At 39.6% G+C, this 16,177-nt stretch overlaps 1 protein-coding gene across 5 annotated transcripts in view; it reads left to right on the top strand.

Annotated features, from left to right (window-relative positions):
* Positions 1 to 492: 492 nt before the first annotated feature.
* The window catches only part of DCAF1 (DDB1 and CUL4 associated factor 1), an 83,762-nt gene continuing 68,077 nt past the window's right edge, over positions 493 to 16,177 (top strand). For 4 of the 5 annotated variants that reach the window (XR_002823240.1, XM_023727078.1, XM_023727087.1 and 1 more), the window contains exons 1-2: positions 509 to 626; positions 14,023 to 14,140. Coding sequence is in view for 4 of the 5 variants with exons in the window: in XM_023727078.1 (XP_023582846.1) it covers positions 14,031 to 14,140 (110 nt within the window). In the remaining variant the exon portion in view is untranslated. Of the gene's footprint in view, positions 627 to 14,022; positions 14,141 to 16,177 lie in introns of all 5 variants that reach the window. The other variant, XM_012560109.2, reaches the window with a different exon arrangement.

Raw genomic sequence — 16,177 nt, 5'->3', positions numbered from 1 at the left:
AGACCTAGTTCAGCACTCTGAGCCTCAGTTTCCTCATCTGTAAAAGGGGATGTTCTACCAGGTCTCGGAGCTCTTTCGGTGACTGGAATTTACATGAAGTCCTGGGGTTGACCACTGACCCACCATCAAATAATTACTGAACTCCTACCGTACACAAGATCCTGAAAACTGTGAAGGTATCTAGCAGTCATAGGCTTCTTTTTCCGGACTGGTCCCTGACTTCGCTTCCGCCTTCCCAAGAAGCCAGTGAGTACACAGCAGTTCGCGTCTACCCTAAAAACTACAAATCCCAGAAGCAAAGTCATTGTGCGCCAATCGGGGCGAGGGGAACCGCACCCTAGAAGCGGAACTACATTTCCCAGGCAGCCTCGGGACTCGCCGATTTTCCTCTGCTTGCGTTGGCTTCTCCTCCCGCCCCCTACCCACGAGCCTCGCGCAAACTCGGCGCGCACGCGGGGCACGTAGCAAGCGAGTGACGCATAATATGTGGGCCGCTCAGGAGCTGTAGTCGCGCTGTGTGTGTGAGTGAGGGAGAGTGTGAGTGCGGGACCTGAGGCGGTGTGTGTGTGTGTGTGAACTGTGGCCGCTGGCGGGGTCAGGGGGGAGCGGCGGAGCCGCCCGGGAAGGTAAGTGGGGAAGGAAGAAGACGGCTCTTCCAGAGAGGGGCGGAGAGACAGGACGCGCGGGCGGGAGAGTGGGCGCCGGGCTGGGGGAGGGGCGGCACCTGCCTGGACCGCCGGCGGGGAGGGGGCGGGCCGGCAGAGAGGCTGGGCCCAAGGCCTGACAGGCCCTTTTCCCTCTTCATTCTTGACCTGGGGGCGGGGCCTTCATATTGTGCTCCAGTCCCCGAAAGAAGCTTCCCGAGAGTACTCTTCCACCAGAACGGGGCAGGGGGATGCTCTCCCCTACCTGAAAGAGGGGCGCCCCTCATTCCTTTCGTCACCTTTTTTCTCAGTCTTCCCAGTCTTCGTTCCGTACGGGCTGGGGGTCTCCATCTTCCCTGCCGTACGGCGGCCCCTTTCCCGGACAGTGTCTCCGCCTCCAGTCCCAGTCACCTGGGCGGGCTCTCCTCTCCCTCGGCCTCGTGCCACCTCCCCTTCCTCTCGCCCTGCTCTCGGACAAGGCGGGGCGGGGGGGCGGAGCTTTCCGGGTACTCCTCCCACTCCCGTGGTGGAGAGGAGGGGCGCGGAGAGAGGTGTGCGGGTCCCGCTGCGAGGTCCTTAGCAGAGTGCCTGCCAAGCTTTCCGGCAGCTTATTTCCGGGGGTTACAGTTTTCAACAGGGTGTCAGAGGTGTTTGCTTAACTCTTTCTAAACCCTCTCCGTCTCGCTTCCTCTTACTGCAGTGGTAGCGCTCTGGTTTCCCATTTGTTGAGAAAATAGTTTTGGAGTGTTTGTAGTACTTTTTGAGCCCCAAGGACTCGTCTATGTCTACTTAATGGTCTCAGTTTTTGTATTTTATCTTTTCATTGAAACATTTTAATTAGCTTACGCGTTTTAATCATTAATTCATATAGCAGCATCTTTCTGTTCTAAACGCTTTGTTAATATACAGGATGAGGGGGTTCATTGGCAGTGTCACCCTGTAATTTTCTTTTTGCACTTTACTGGCGTTTACTTTTAAGGTTTGTGTAAGCGTGTGTATTTCGACTCTTTAGGAATTGATTTGGTATTTTTCTGCTTGATGTTGTCAGGATTTTGCTTTGTACATTGCAGTATTCAGTACCCGTTTTCAAGTAGTGATAAATTTTTGGATGTTGAGATAATAAGGAGCCCTGGTGGCACAATAATTAAGCGCTCTGCTGCAAACTAAATGGTCGGAGGTTCGAAGCCACCAGCCGCTCCTCAAAAGAAAAGAGCTGGAAATCAGCTCCCGTGAAGGTCACAGCCTAGGAAACCCTATGGGGCAGTTCTACTCTGTTCTATAGGGTCTCTCTGAGTCCGACTGGGGCGGCACACAACAAAGATAATAGACACAGTTTGGGGGAATTTAAGGAAGTCATTTTATTCTCAACATCTCGGGTAGTTGTTAAGCTGTATTTTACTGTTTTATCTGTTGTACAGTTGTTAAATTTAATACGGGAGGAATCTGGTAGAATGAACCACATGTTTGCAGTGGTTGGAGTTGGTTTATTACCAATTTTCTTGTAGTGTTTTGGTAAAGGAGATGGTCATGGACAGTAGTAATAGGAGGTTATACATGTTCTCATACGTTATTTACTGGAAGTTCTAAATTTGGATCCCCCCCTTTTTTTTTAAATAAGGAAGAATGCTTACAGACGCTTGTTTCAGTATTGTAACCCCTAAGGGACCTGTCTTCAACATAAGGAGCCCTGGTGGCGCAGTGGTTAAAGTGCTTGGCTGCTAACCAAAGGGTCCACAATTGGAACCCACCCACTGCTTCATCAGCCGGCGTGTGGGAGAAAGATGTGGCATTCTGCTTCCGTAAAGATCTACAGCCTTGGAAACCCTATGGGTCAATTCTACTCTTCACACAATGAGTCAGAATTGACTTGATGGCAACTAACAACAGCAAGCTGTTTATGCGGAGTTGTGCTCTTTGCCTTTCTCACTTGACGTATATTTGAAAGTTGATCCAAATTAGGAAAGAAAATGCTGCTTAATTTTTTCCAGCTTTTTATTAAGAAAAATTTCAAACATACAGGAAAGTTGAAAAAGAATAGCAAAATGAATACTTCTTTATCCATCCAGATTGAACAGTTGTTAATATTTTGCCATATTTGCTCTCTACGTATTTATTTTGTGGAACCATCTGAAAATAAGTTGCAGACACATTACTGCTAAATACGTAGGATGAGAACATTCTATGTATTTTCTAAGGTTTAATATTTCATTATATGGACAGTATTATCATATAACCTATCCCAACAACCATTTCTTTTTTTAAAATTTTGAAACCTTTTGTTACTAGTCACCAGCGTATATTAAGTAAAACTGTCAACAACAGGTAAAGTGTCCATTATGTATTGTATTTTCTTTTTAAATAATATTGTGTTTTCATTGAAAATCTATACAGCAGTTTAGGTTCCCATTCAGCAATTTTCTGCTCAAGTTGTACAGTGATATTGCTTACATTCTTCACAACGTGTGAACGTTCTCATTTCTGTTCTGGTTGCTCCATTTCCGTTTATCTAGTTTCCCTGCCCCCTTACGTTCTTATCTTTGTTACAAAGTAATTGTTGACCATTTAGTCTCATGTAGGTGATTTTTTTTTAAAGGAGCACAGTAGTTACAGGTGATACTATTTTTTGAGCCAATTTGTTATTTAGCTATAAGGTGACGTCGGGGGTTAATTTCAGTTCAAAGTTTGAAGAGTATCTAAGGGCAGTAGTCTCAGAGTCCTCTAGTCTCAACTAGTCCAGTAGGTCTGGTCTTCCTTTTCTTTTCTTTTCTTTTTTTTTTTTTTTTTTTTTAACGAATTTAAGGTCCTGTTTCACATTTTTCTCTCATTCTACCTGGGTCCATCAGTTGTGGCACTGATAAGAACAGTTGGCAAGGTCTTAGCTAGGCACCGTCTTCTGGTCTCAGGATAGATGAGGCCGTGGTTCGTGTAGACTATTTGTCCTGTAGACTAGTTTCTTCTTTGAGTCTTTGGTTTCTTTCTTTCTCTTTTGCTCTGAATGAGTAGAGACCAATAGTTGTATCTCAGATAGCTGCTCACAAAATTTTAAGACCCCAGATGCTACTCACCAAACTAGGTGACATAACTTTATGAACTATATTATGCCAGTTTGACCGAGATGTCTCCCGAGGCCATGGTCCTAATCCTTCAAACCCAGAAGTCCAGTCCTGCGAGTTGTTTGGTTATGTCTAAGAAGTATCCATAACTGTGCCCCCCTGTGTGCTTTATTATGTATATGAACGTATGTGCATACAGTCATAGATGCATATACATATGCATACGTATGCATTTATATGTGCCTACATACGTACATATATATTCGCACATGTATTTTTTGGTTGTTTTTACCATTGTTTCAAAATTATATATGCCATAGCAGTTACCAGCAGGTCTTTTTTTCTTCTGTGCTTTTTAGTGACATCCTTTACCTTCATCAGGGTGTGTACACTTCACTGTCATTTGGTGCTATGTGTTTATTTTTATATGGTGCTTTTAGAGATTATAATCTTAGACACAGTCATGCAGATTTACATGCACTGCATGAAGATACCAAAAATAGAAGCGCCACACAATAAATAAAATACAAATTATATATCTACAAATACAAGTGAAAGAGAAATTCACTTAGTGGCATTTAAGTAAACACCTATTTCGTTTCCAGATGCTGTTTTTTTTTTTTTTTTTTTTTTTAAAAAAAAAAAAACCCTTTCCATTTTACAGATAAGGAAATTAAGATTTTGGAGAGGTTCACTTCACCAGGGTCTCAGAGTCACATCGGCAGAGTTGGGATTTGAATCCTTGAAAGTCTTTTCTACTGAGTACCAACTGCTTCTTCTTGGGGACCTTTCTTAGCCCCAGTTTCCACATCTGTAAAAAAGGGCAGGGTAGTTGTGAAAATTCAGAATAATGTAAGTTAGATAGCCCAATGTCTGTCCTATGCTAGGTATTTACTGTTGCTGTTGCATTAGCTCCAACTCATGGAGACTTTATGTATATAATAGAACGAAACGTTGCCTTGTCCCTAGGTGTGTTTGAATTCATTGTTAACGGCTATTATGTCAAGATACTAATTGGTAACTGATGTGTCATTGAGTACCACTTAAAGAACTCACTTTAAACACAGTGAATTGAGTAATGTACGCTCGTTGTCTTGTGTATAAGATGGCTGCACCTTTTACGTTTTGTGTTAATACAGTCTTTCGTTGATGGTAAAGTGAATTAACATTGATACTGTATTTTCTCTGGGCAAGTGGTTATTCCCAAAGTTATAATTATTTTCAGGAATACATTAATTGGAAGTTCTGAGAGTGATACCAGAAGTACATATGTGTTTCTGAATTGAACTCTAAAATTTCAGTATTTTAATGCCCTGGAGTTAACCTTTATTAGAATTAGTATTTTCTTGCAGTTTTGCCTTCATGTGCTCTGCTAAACTGAATACCTAAATTATCCAAGAGACAGTCCCTTTTGTACGTTTTTTTTGCCTTTTTTAAAAAAATGAGGTAAAATTCACTTACCATAAAATTAACCATTAACCATTTAAAAGTGTACAATTCAGTGGCATTTAGTACTTTCACAGTGTTGTGCAACCATCACCACTATCTAGTTCCAAGACATTTTCATCCCCCTAAAGGAAACCCTGTACCTATTAAACAGTTGCTCCTCATTTGCCCTGCTACCCCCAGTCCCACCCACCAATCTGTGGTCTATCTGTGGATTTATCTATTTTGGTTATTTTATGTAAATGAAATACTGTATGTGACCTTTGTATTTGTCTTTTTTCACTTGACAGTGTTTTCAGGGTTTCATCCACATTGTAACATATCAGTACCTCATTCCTTTTTATTATTGAATAATATTCCATTGTGGGAATACACCACATTTTGTTGATCCATTCATCTTGGACGTTTAGGTTGTTTTGACTATTGTGTATAGTGTTGCTATGAACATTTCTGTAGAAGTATTTGTTTGAATACCTACTTTCAGTTCTTTTGGGTATATACCTAGGAGTGGAATTGCTGGGTCATATAGTAATTCTATGTTTAACCTTTTTTTTTTTTTTTAACTTTTTGAGTAACTGCCAAACCTTTTTCCATAGTGGCTGTACAATTTTACATTCATACTAGCAATGTACATTGCAGTTTTTCCACATTTTCCTTAACACTGGTTATTTTCTGCTTTTTTTTTATTATAGCTCTCCCAGTGAGGAGTCTCTTGGTGGCTCAAATGGTTAAACACTCAGTTACTAACTGAAAGGTTGGTGGTTCGAATCCACCTGGGGTGCCTCAGAAGAAAGGCCTGGTGACCTACTTCCAAAAGATCACAGCCATTGAAAAACCTATAGAGCATAGTTCTACTTTTGAATGCAGGGGCTGTGAATCAGAATGACTCTTCAACGGCATCTGGTTTTTGATTTTAGTGGGTATGAAGTGGTATCTCACTGTGGTTTTGATTTGCATTTCTCTAATGACTAACGATGTTGAACATCTTTGCATGTGCTTATTGACCATTTGTATATCTTTTTTGGAAAAATGTGTATTCAAGTCTTTTGCCTGTTTTTATGGGATTGTTTGTCTTTTTGTTGTTGTAGTTCTTGAGTATATCTGGATATTAGACTCTTATCAGATAATATGATTTGCAGATATTTTCACCCTTCCTGTAGGTCTCCCATTGTCACTTTCTTGACAGTGCTCTTTGATGCAAATATTTAAAAAAATTTGGTGCAGTCCAATTAATTTTTTTTTTGTTGGCTGTGCTTTTTGTGTCTTATTGAAGAACCTCTTGCTAAATCCTAGGTCATAAAGATTTACCCCTATGTTTTCTTCTACGAGTTTGACCCATTTTGAGATAATTTTTGTATGTAGTGTGAGGTAGGGGTCCAACTTTATTGTTTTGGAAGTGGATTCCAGTTGTCCCAGTACCATTTATTGAAGAGACTGTTCATTCTTCATTGAATGATCTTGGCACTCTTGTTGAAAATCAGTTGGATTTATATCTAGACTTGCAGTTCTATTCCATTGATGTATATGTCTATTTACATGAGCACCATACTCTTGATTACTGTAGCTTCGTGTGGTAAGTTTTGAAATCAGGAAGTGTGAGTCTTCCAACTTCTTCTTTTTTGAATTGTTTTGGCTATTTGGGATCCCTTGCAATTCCGTATGAATTTTAGGATCAGTGTTTCCATTTCTGCAAAAAAGTTGTTGGGATTTTGATAGGGATTGCATTGAATCTGTCAGTCCCTTGGGGAGTATTGCCATCTTAATAATACTAAATCTTCCCATTCCATGAACACAGAATATCTTTCCATTTATTGAAGTCATCTTTAATGTCTTTCAGTATTGTTTTGTAGTTTTCAGTAAAATTAGTAACAGCAAAATTAATCTCATAAAACACATCCTAGAGGAAGAGAGAATTTTGCAAGAGAGAGGGAGGCTTGTGTTTTTATTCGTAAGTATTTTATTCTTTTAGGTTGTAAATTGAATTTTCTTAATTCCATTTTTGGATTGTTCATTGCTAATGTATGGGAATGCAGGTGTTTTTTGGGGGTTGATATTGTATCCTGCAGCTTTGCTAAATTCATTTATTAGCTCTTTTTTATGTATTCTTGTAGCATGTTTTATATATAGATCATGTCATAAAGGTGATTTTATTTTTTCTTTTTTAATTTGGATGCTTTTTATTTTCTTTTCTTGTCTAAGGCAAGGGATTCTTAGAAATTATACCACAAGCACAAGCAACGAAAGAAAAAAAGAGATAAACTAGACTTCATGAAAATTACAAATTTTTTGTATTTAGCTCTGGCTAGAACCTCCAGTACAATGTTGAATAAACTGAAAAACCAAACCCATTGCCATCAAGTCAATTTCAACTCATAGTGACCCTATAGAACAGGGTAGAACTGTCCCATAGGGTTTCCAAGGAGCGGCTGGCGGACTTGAACTGCCGACCTTTTGTTTAGCAGCGTCTTAACCACTGTGCCACCAGGGCTCCACAATGTTGAACAGCAGTGGCAAAAGCGAGCATCCTTGTCTTGTTCCTGATTTTCGGGGAAAGCTTTCGCCATTGATTATGATGTTAGCTGTGGTTGTTTCATAAATGCCTCTTTGAAGTTCCCTTCTGTTCCTAAGGAATGTATTCTATTCCAGCACACATAAAAGGGTGTTGAAATTTGTCAAATGCTTTTTTCTGCATCAATTAAGATGATCATATGTTTTTTCCCCCCTTCATTCTACTAATGTGACATATTACGTTGATTGATTTTCGTTTGTTGAGCTACCCTTGCATTCCTGGGTTGAATCCCACTTTATAATGGTGTATAATCCTCTTAATGTGCTGCTAGATCTAGTTTGCTAGTATTTCGTTGAGAATTTTTTCATGTATATTCATATGGGATATTTGTAGTTTTCGTGTGATGGCAGTCTGGCTTTGGTATCAGGGTAATGCTGGCCTCATAGAATGAATTAGGATGTCTTTCCTCCTCGTCTTTTTGGAGGAATTTGAGGCGGATTGGTGTAAATTCTTCTTTAAACATTTGGTAGAATTCACCAGTAAAGCCTCCTCCCTCTTGCAAAGTTCTCTCTTCCTCTAGGATGTGTTTTATGAGATTAATTTTGCTGTTACCATATGTTACTAATTTGCCCAGCCTCTAGATCTTTTGTTTTAGTGTGAAATTGTATTATTGTTGAAAAAATTTGAATTACTTTCCCCTCCTTGCCCCCCTCATGCTCACTCTTCCCATTTTGGTCAAAATTGGCGAATACCCATGGTTTTGGGACCACATGTACATGATGAACATTTTAGAAGAATGCCAGTGATTTTGCTGTCTGATTGGTCTTGGGTGCCCTTTGAAGGAGAAATAATGCTCATGGTTCTGAAAAATTAAAATCCTTGCATCCGTGTGCAGACTCGGGATCACAGAGACATTTTTAAACTTCAAAGAGAGGTATAAGGAATATCATTCTCTTTGTCTTTGTTGGGACGTCGGGCTGACCAGTTGCCAGTTTCCTTTCCAGTATCTTAGCTTAGATTGCCAAGGGAGGCGTTGAACCAGTAGGAATACAGTAGTTCTTAAATAAGATGCAAACTGCCTGTTGAGACTGGTAAATATCATGTCCTACAAACACTGACATTTTGGTTTGCTTAACTTTCCTATTGCTACAGGATATAGCTTATAAAGAATTAAGATGTTTTGGAGTAAACTTGGTATGTTGTTTGAAGAAATAAGAATAGTATTTGAGAAAATTGCTTAGTATGGCTATGAATAACAAAGATAGCTGCTGTAATGTTTAAAACCTATTGGGATATGAAAGAGCAGAAATATTTAAAAAATATTAATTAGAATTTTATTAAAGAAATTCTGTTGAAGGATGCCCTGATTTGAAAAGTTTTTTGTGGATGGACTGTGATTTATAAATTTTAAAATAAGTATTTTATAGTATTTAAAGTGTTAGAACTCTGTCAGATGCTTTGAAATAAATTCCTAATCCTAGTTGACAAATGCTTTTCTATATCAAGTCAACAAATCTGTAGAGTGAGCCCTGTAAGATATAAGTTGAAGCATAGGATAAATTACACGAGAGCGGCAGCCAGGGTTTTTTAATTTTTTTAAATTTAATTTTGTTAACAATTTACTTTATGACCTTAAGCAGGCCATCTATACTTTTCTTACACTGTGAATCTTTGCTAGACCCTGATCCACCAGATAAGTGGGACAAAACACCCAGACTCTTTGTCCATGGTTAAGGTGTTTTATTATACAGTATTAACATTTTACATTATTATGATATAGTTGTTACAATTAATGAGCCTGTATTGATAGATTATCATTAATTAAAGTCCATACTTCACTCACATCTCCTTAGTTTTTATTTGATGTCCTTTTTCTGTTCCAGGATCTCATCCAGGATACCATATTACATTAATTGTCATGTTTCCTTCTGCTCCTCTTAGCTGTGACAGTTTCTTAGACTTTCCTTGTTTTTGATGACCGTGGCAGTTTTGAGGAGTACTGGTCAAGCATTTTTTAGAATATCCCTCAATTGGGATTTGTCTGATGTTTTTCTCATAATTAAGACTAAGGTTAAGTGTTTTTGAAGGGGAAGACCACAGAAGTAAGGTGCCATTCTTACCACATTGAATCAAGGGTACATGCTATCAACATGACTTATCACTCTTGATGTTAACCCTGATCACCTGACTGAGATATTGTTTGTCAGGTGTCTTCACTGTAAGGCTGTGAATGTCAGTGTCTTTTCTTCCACTTTCCATGGCTGTACTCATGGAAAGGAAGTCACTATGTGCAGCCCTTGCTTTTAGTCCACAGTTATGTTCCACCTCCTTGAAGGCAGAGCCTCACCTCTTCATCCCTGATTTTCTTCCTAGTTTACCTTCCAGGAGGCTAATTTCAGCATGGATCTTGGTGAATTTTTCTCCCTTGTCTTCCCTTGTGGAAAGCTTTGAGTTTTTCTGGCAAATAAGTTATTAACGGATTCTCAGGTATTTTCCCTCCTTGTTCCCCTGTGAAAAAGCAGTGCCACGTGTATCTGGTTGATAATTTGGAGAGGCATATACTTATTGCTCTGTCTCTGCTCTGGTAGCACAGTGGTTAAGCACTCGGCTGCTGACTGAAAGGTCGGTGGTTCAAACCCACCACCCCTTCCACAGGAGAAAAGACCTGGCGATCAACTTCCATAAAATTAAAAAACCAAACCAAAAACCAAACCTGTTGCCATGGGGTCGATTCTGACTCATAGTGACCCTATAGGACAGAGTAGAACTGCCCCATAGGGTTTCCAAGGCTGCAAAATCTTTATGGAAGCAGACTGCAATGTCTTTCTCCCATGGAGCATGCTAATGGGTTTGAACCACCAACCTTTTGGTTAGCAGCAGAACTCTTTAATCGCTGCACCATCAGGGCTCCTACTGTAAGACTACAGCCTAGGAAACCCTATAGGAGACAGTTCTACTCTGCCCTATAGAGTCATTATGAGTTAGAATCAACTTGACAGCACACAACACCAGCAACTGTCTTTATCTTAGGATTTAGGTGTATTTAGAACTATAACTTGCTCTCAGTCATTTCTAAGGGTTGAAATGACCTTTTGAATTGAGCATGTTAAAATTAGAATCACCTTTCCAGATGCTACTTGGATTTGGCATTCCTCACATTTAAACTCTTAAGCTCCAGAAATCAAACCCTACAGAATCAGAAGTATTCATTTCTTCCTACGGATCCTCATTAGGAATCTTTGGACTGCTGTCTTTTCTTGCCTGTCACAGCTTCTTTGGACCTACCTGCTTTTGCTTAGGCTGAGAATATGCAGGTGTGGAACAGTGATGAAGTTTTATACGTATGTTTCTTATATCTGAATTTAATGCTTGATGATAAGATTAGATTTTTAAAGATGAGTGGCTATTCTGCTTACCTCAGATTTTGTTTTCATTGTTGTTGGTTGCTGTAGAGTCGATTCTGACTCATAGCGACCCTATCTGACAGAGTAGAACTGTCCCATAGGATTTTCTAGGCTGTAATTTTTATGGGAGCAGATCGCCAAGTCTTTTCTTCCAAGGAGTGGCTAGAAGGTTCAGACTGCCCACCTTTCGGTTAATAGCCAAGTGCTTAACCAACTTTTTTTACTTTTTCCATCACTTGTTCGCTAAAGTTGACTGCTATTGAGTTGGTTCCGACTCCTAGTGACCCTATAGGACAGAGAACTGCCCTGTAAGGTTTCCAAGGCTGTAATCTTTATGGAGGCAGACTGCCACATCTTTCTTCTGTGGAGCAGCTGGTGGGTTCAAGCCACCAACCTTTCGGTTAGCAGGTGAGCAGGTTAACCACTGAGCCAGCAGGGCACCATACAAAAAGTTGCACAGTTACGCTAATGTTGGGACATTGTATCCAGTCTTGGTAATGCTCAGTTAACTACAAAGATTAATCTTCAGAAGATCCTAGTTCATTTATATTCAGGTAAACAACTTACAGTCTTTACTAGGGAACCTTTCATAAAGGAGAAGCCCAGTGCATGCCATAAAGACTTTTTCTGTATTATTTTTTTCCTAAGTTTATTTAATGTATCATATTGGTATACTTCGCAGTAAAGAAAAATGTTGCCATAATATAAATTTTACCATGTATGTTAAGTGTTTTTATTCTGGCAGTAGAAATTTTGTATTTCTTTTTTCCCCAAATAGTTTAAAGGCACTGACATGCACAATTTTCATTCTTTTCATTGTATTCCTCTGAGTTAAGCGGCTTTTAGGTCCCTGGGTGGCGCAAATGGGTAAGCACTCGACTACTAGTCGAAAGGTTGGTGGTTCAAACCCACCCAGTGACGCCTTGGAAGACAGGCCTGGTGATCTGCTTTGGAAAGGTCACACAGCCTTGAAAACCCTGTGGAGCAGTTCTGTTCTACACGCATAAGGTCGCCATGAGTTGGAATCAACTCCACGGCAACTAACAACAAGAAGTGGCTTTTAGTCCTGTGTGTTTGTAGCTAGGTTAAAGCTTTGATGTCTCTACTGTTTATGTTGACAGAGAAAAGGACTAGAATCTAACTTCTTGGTTTCTGGTTTAGTATTCTTTTCATTGGACCTTGTTCTTTCAGAAATTCCCAAGTGTAATTATTCTTGCTGCTTAGGTGTTTGAATGAGTAAGTAAATCAGAGCATCTCTACTGAGGGTTAAAGAAACTAGCTACATGGTATTATGTACACAGTAATTATTTAGATAGTCTAGATGGTGATCACTTTTACGGCTATTCAAAAGCTCATATGAAGCAGTGAGGACAGTAACAGGGAGCACCCCCAGCACCCAGATCTTGATTTCTAATACCATTCCCCAATAAAAGGATCTAGGGCTCCTTGGAGAAATAACTGATTCTAGGGCTGGGGCAGGGGAGATAGAATATGAGCCTGAAGCCAGAAGCGTTCCTGGAGTAAGGAAGTGCTTAAAAAACAAAAGGATGGGGCATGTCAAAGGGACACAGGAGCCAACCTGAAAGAGCTCCCAATGACCAAAACTGGAACAATTTAAGCAACAAAATAAAGTATTGGATTATAACCGAAAGTATAAAATAAATATACGAGTCTATGTTTGTATATGTAAATGATTGAATAAATAGTTAAATGGGGGAGAAGAGACAAACCTTCCTTACAGAATAATTCTAAATAACATATGTAGATACTATGCTCTCCCCACCCCCCAGGAAATGGAACTTAATCCCCTTGCCCTCCTCACTTCTACCTCTGGTGGGCTAGACTTAAAATGACTTGCTTCCTAAGAATACAGTAGGGAAAGGGGAAAATAGTAACTTTACAGTGGAGAAACCTGGCAAAATACTACCTTAACCAAGTGATGAAGGTCACCAGTGGTGTCATGGAATGTCATGTATCACCTTCATTGTATTCTTTCCAAAACCCTATAATCCCAGTCTCATCATGAGATAAACATCAAACAAACACAGATTAGGGGACTTTCTGCAGGATTACCTGGCTAATATTCCTCAAGACTGTCAAGGTCATGAAAAATAAGGAAAGACTCAACTGTCATAGACCAGTGGACACTAAGCAGACGTGAGAGCTAAATGCACTATAGTATCCTGGATGAGATCCTGGAACAGAAAAATAATATTAATGGAAAAACTGGTGAAGTCTGAATCCAGTTTGGAGTTTTGAGAACAAAAGGTTTTTTAGTAGTTTTTGCCACATTTCATATTAAAAAATGATAGCCTCAAAGTTTTGGGTCTCAGATGTCTTCTAAACCAGGGATTTATTGTATATTCATAGGTATGTGCATTTTTGGGGGGAGAAACCCAAACTCAAATCAAACCTGTTGCTGTTGAGTTGATTTCGACTGATAGTGACCCTATAGGACAGAGTAGAACTGCCCCATAGGATTTCCAAGGCACTGCCACATCTTTCTCCCACAGAGCGGCTGGTGGGTTCGAACTGCTGACCTTTTGTTTAGCAGCTGAGTGCTTAGCCTCTGCGCCACCAGGCTCCTTTGAAGGGAGAAAGGGACCATGAAAGGGGCTTTCTGGTATGGCTTTTGTCTTATTCTCAAATGGGTTCCTAGAAAGGTTAAGAATCACCAGTTTGATGCAACTCCCTGCCTCATTGACAGTTGAGGAAACTGAGGCTCAGACGGGTGAAAGGACTTTTTCATCATAACTTGATGAGTATCTAGGCTCCCAAACCAGGTTTTCCCACTGTACACAAATAAAATTACCTAGAAGGTTCACAGGTTAAATTTCCCTTGCCTTTGAATTATTTCCCTTGCTTGCTCATCCCTTGTCTCCCCTCTCCTCAAAAACTTTTCCTTTTGCAGGAAGTATTGTCAAAAAATTCCCTGTGTTCATTTACTGTTATTTTTACCTTCTTAGGTCAAGCCATGACTACAGTAGCGGTACATGTGGACTCCAAAGCTGAGCTCACTACCCTGCTGGAGCAGTGGGAAAAGGAACATGGCAGTGGGCAGGACATGGTCCCTATCCTTACCCGGTATGAACAATTAAGGTCTTTTTTTTTTTTTTAAAACTAGTTTTAAAACAAAAATTGGTATGGGGAATAGTATAGGAACATTTTTTTTTACATTAACTGTTAGTAAATTTTGAATCTGTTTTTCCTTTTCCCTAAGAACTAGTCTTTATCTCTCTTCTCAGGCCCTTTGTCCTTGGTCTCCTTTGTAGGTTCTTCTCCTGCCTGTCTCTTAAAGGTTGTTATCCCAGGATTTTGTTTGTTTCTCTTTTCTCTTCACCCCGTGTATTCTACCTAGACAGTTTCATCCCTATTTATGGTTTCAACCATCAGTCTTACGCTAAAGCTCTGTTTCTACTTCAGACTGCTTTTTGTTTTTAATTTCAGATCCATCTCTCAGCTGTTTGGTGTACATCTTTACCTGGCTATTCCATAGATACCTGAAAACGTACTATGTCCAAAATAGAGCTTATCATTACCTTCTTCTTTACCTACTTCCTCACCCCGAACTTGTGCTTTTTGTACTTGCTGCTTTTGTGTAAATGGTTTTAAACTAAAAAAGCTGAGAACTGTCCTCTCTAATGTATTCCTCTACCAACATAGTCTCTGTTACCAAGCCCTGGGGACTTTTGCTTTCTCTTCTTCCCTCTTTCCCATCCTCACTACCACTTCTTCACTAGTCTTGATCATGTCTTGACTGACCTGTTTATGCCTTATTCCTGTCTCCAGTTTACCTTCTTCTAATCCATTTTCTCCCTTTCTGAAAGATTCATCTTTCTCATACACAAATCTGATTGTCATATCTCTGCCCATAGTTCTTCCCTGGCTCTCTTTCTACGGAATAAAATAGAATCTTCTTAATGTGGCCTTGGAGGCCATTTATGATTTAGCCTCTACCTTTTTCTGCCTTACGGTGTTGGTCTTCTTTAGTATGGAATAGTACCATATTTTCTAGTGTCTGTGTACCTGTGCACTTGCTGTTTCTTTGGCCTGAAATGCCTTCCTTTGGCATATCTGCCTGGCAAGCTCTAGTCCCTTCAAGAAGTGGTTCAAGGATCATGTCTGTAAAACCTTATCTGACTTTGACTTCCCTAGGTAGGAAGTGTCCTAGTCCCTTGGATATTTCTTTTTTATACTTCTACCAGTCATATATATGTTATCTCTCTCTGTGTGTGTGTATGTATGTATGTGTGTGTGTGCATATATATTATATATTTATATTCTTCCCCATTATAACATAATACTGTAATTGTCTTTTTGTATCTGTCTTCCCTCCCTCTTTAAAGGCAGGGACTTCACCGTTTTATTGGTATTTCCTCAGACAATACCTCGACCACTACCCTGATACATGCTAATTGCATGGTACATTTTTATTGAATGAGCGTGTTAAGGAGGAGATATAGTGTAAAGTAAAAGTGAGACAGGAAGACTCATGGTTTTTCTAAGGAGGAAGTCACTGGAACATAGGAATCTTTAACATCTAATCTTTGATATCATAACAGTGAAAAAAAATTTTTATTTACACAGTGATCTATTAAGGGGTAAAGAGAACTATGGTTTTATGAAAGTTTAAACAGGGATCATGCTTTATTCATAATTGCTTTCAGTACATGGGGATCATGTAAGAGTACAGTATTTTTTAGGGACTGGATTACTGCAGACTGGTGGAAACTGGCTTTTAATTTGTAGAAGAATTGGAGATTAAGAACTATTTAGCACAAGATACTTGAAATGCCACTATAGTGAATTAAAGAATCTAAATATTTTGCAGTTAACATGTGGATTGTTGATGTAACTATGAAAGGAGAGGGTCATAAAATGGGGATGAGTTCGATTGTTTAAGAAATATTTTTTGAGCATTTATTTTAATAAAAATATTCAGTGTTCACTGTTCAAGCCTATTTTATGTTTATTATATTCGATCCTCAGCTTTTTCACTATACTATGATATTTAGCAATGCAAAGCCTAAAATATAGGGATACTCTAAAAAACGGTGTGGCAGCAGGTCTGACTGCCTCTGATTTCACGAGGCGGAGAGTCGTTATCTGCCTCAGCAGCCT

Source organism: Trichechus manatus, unplaced genomic scaffold, assembly GCF_000243295.1.
Source record: "Trichechus manatus latirostris isolate Lorelei unplaced genomic scaffold, TriManLat1.0 scaffold00001, whole genome shotgun sequence".
In the NCBI taxonomy this organism is placed as follows: domain Eukaryota; kingdom Metazoa; phylum Chordata; class Mammalia; order Sirenia; family Trichechidae; genus Trichechus; species Trichechus manatus.
This window is presented reverse-complemented; position numbering and strand designations above follow the sequence as displayed.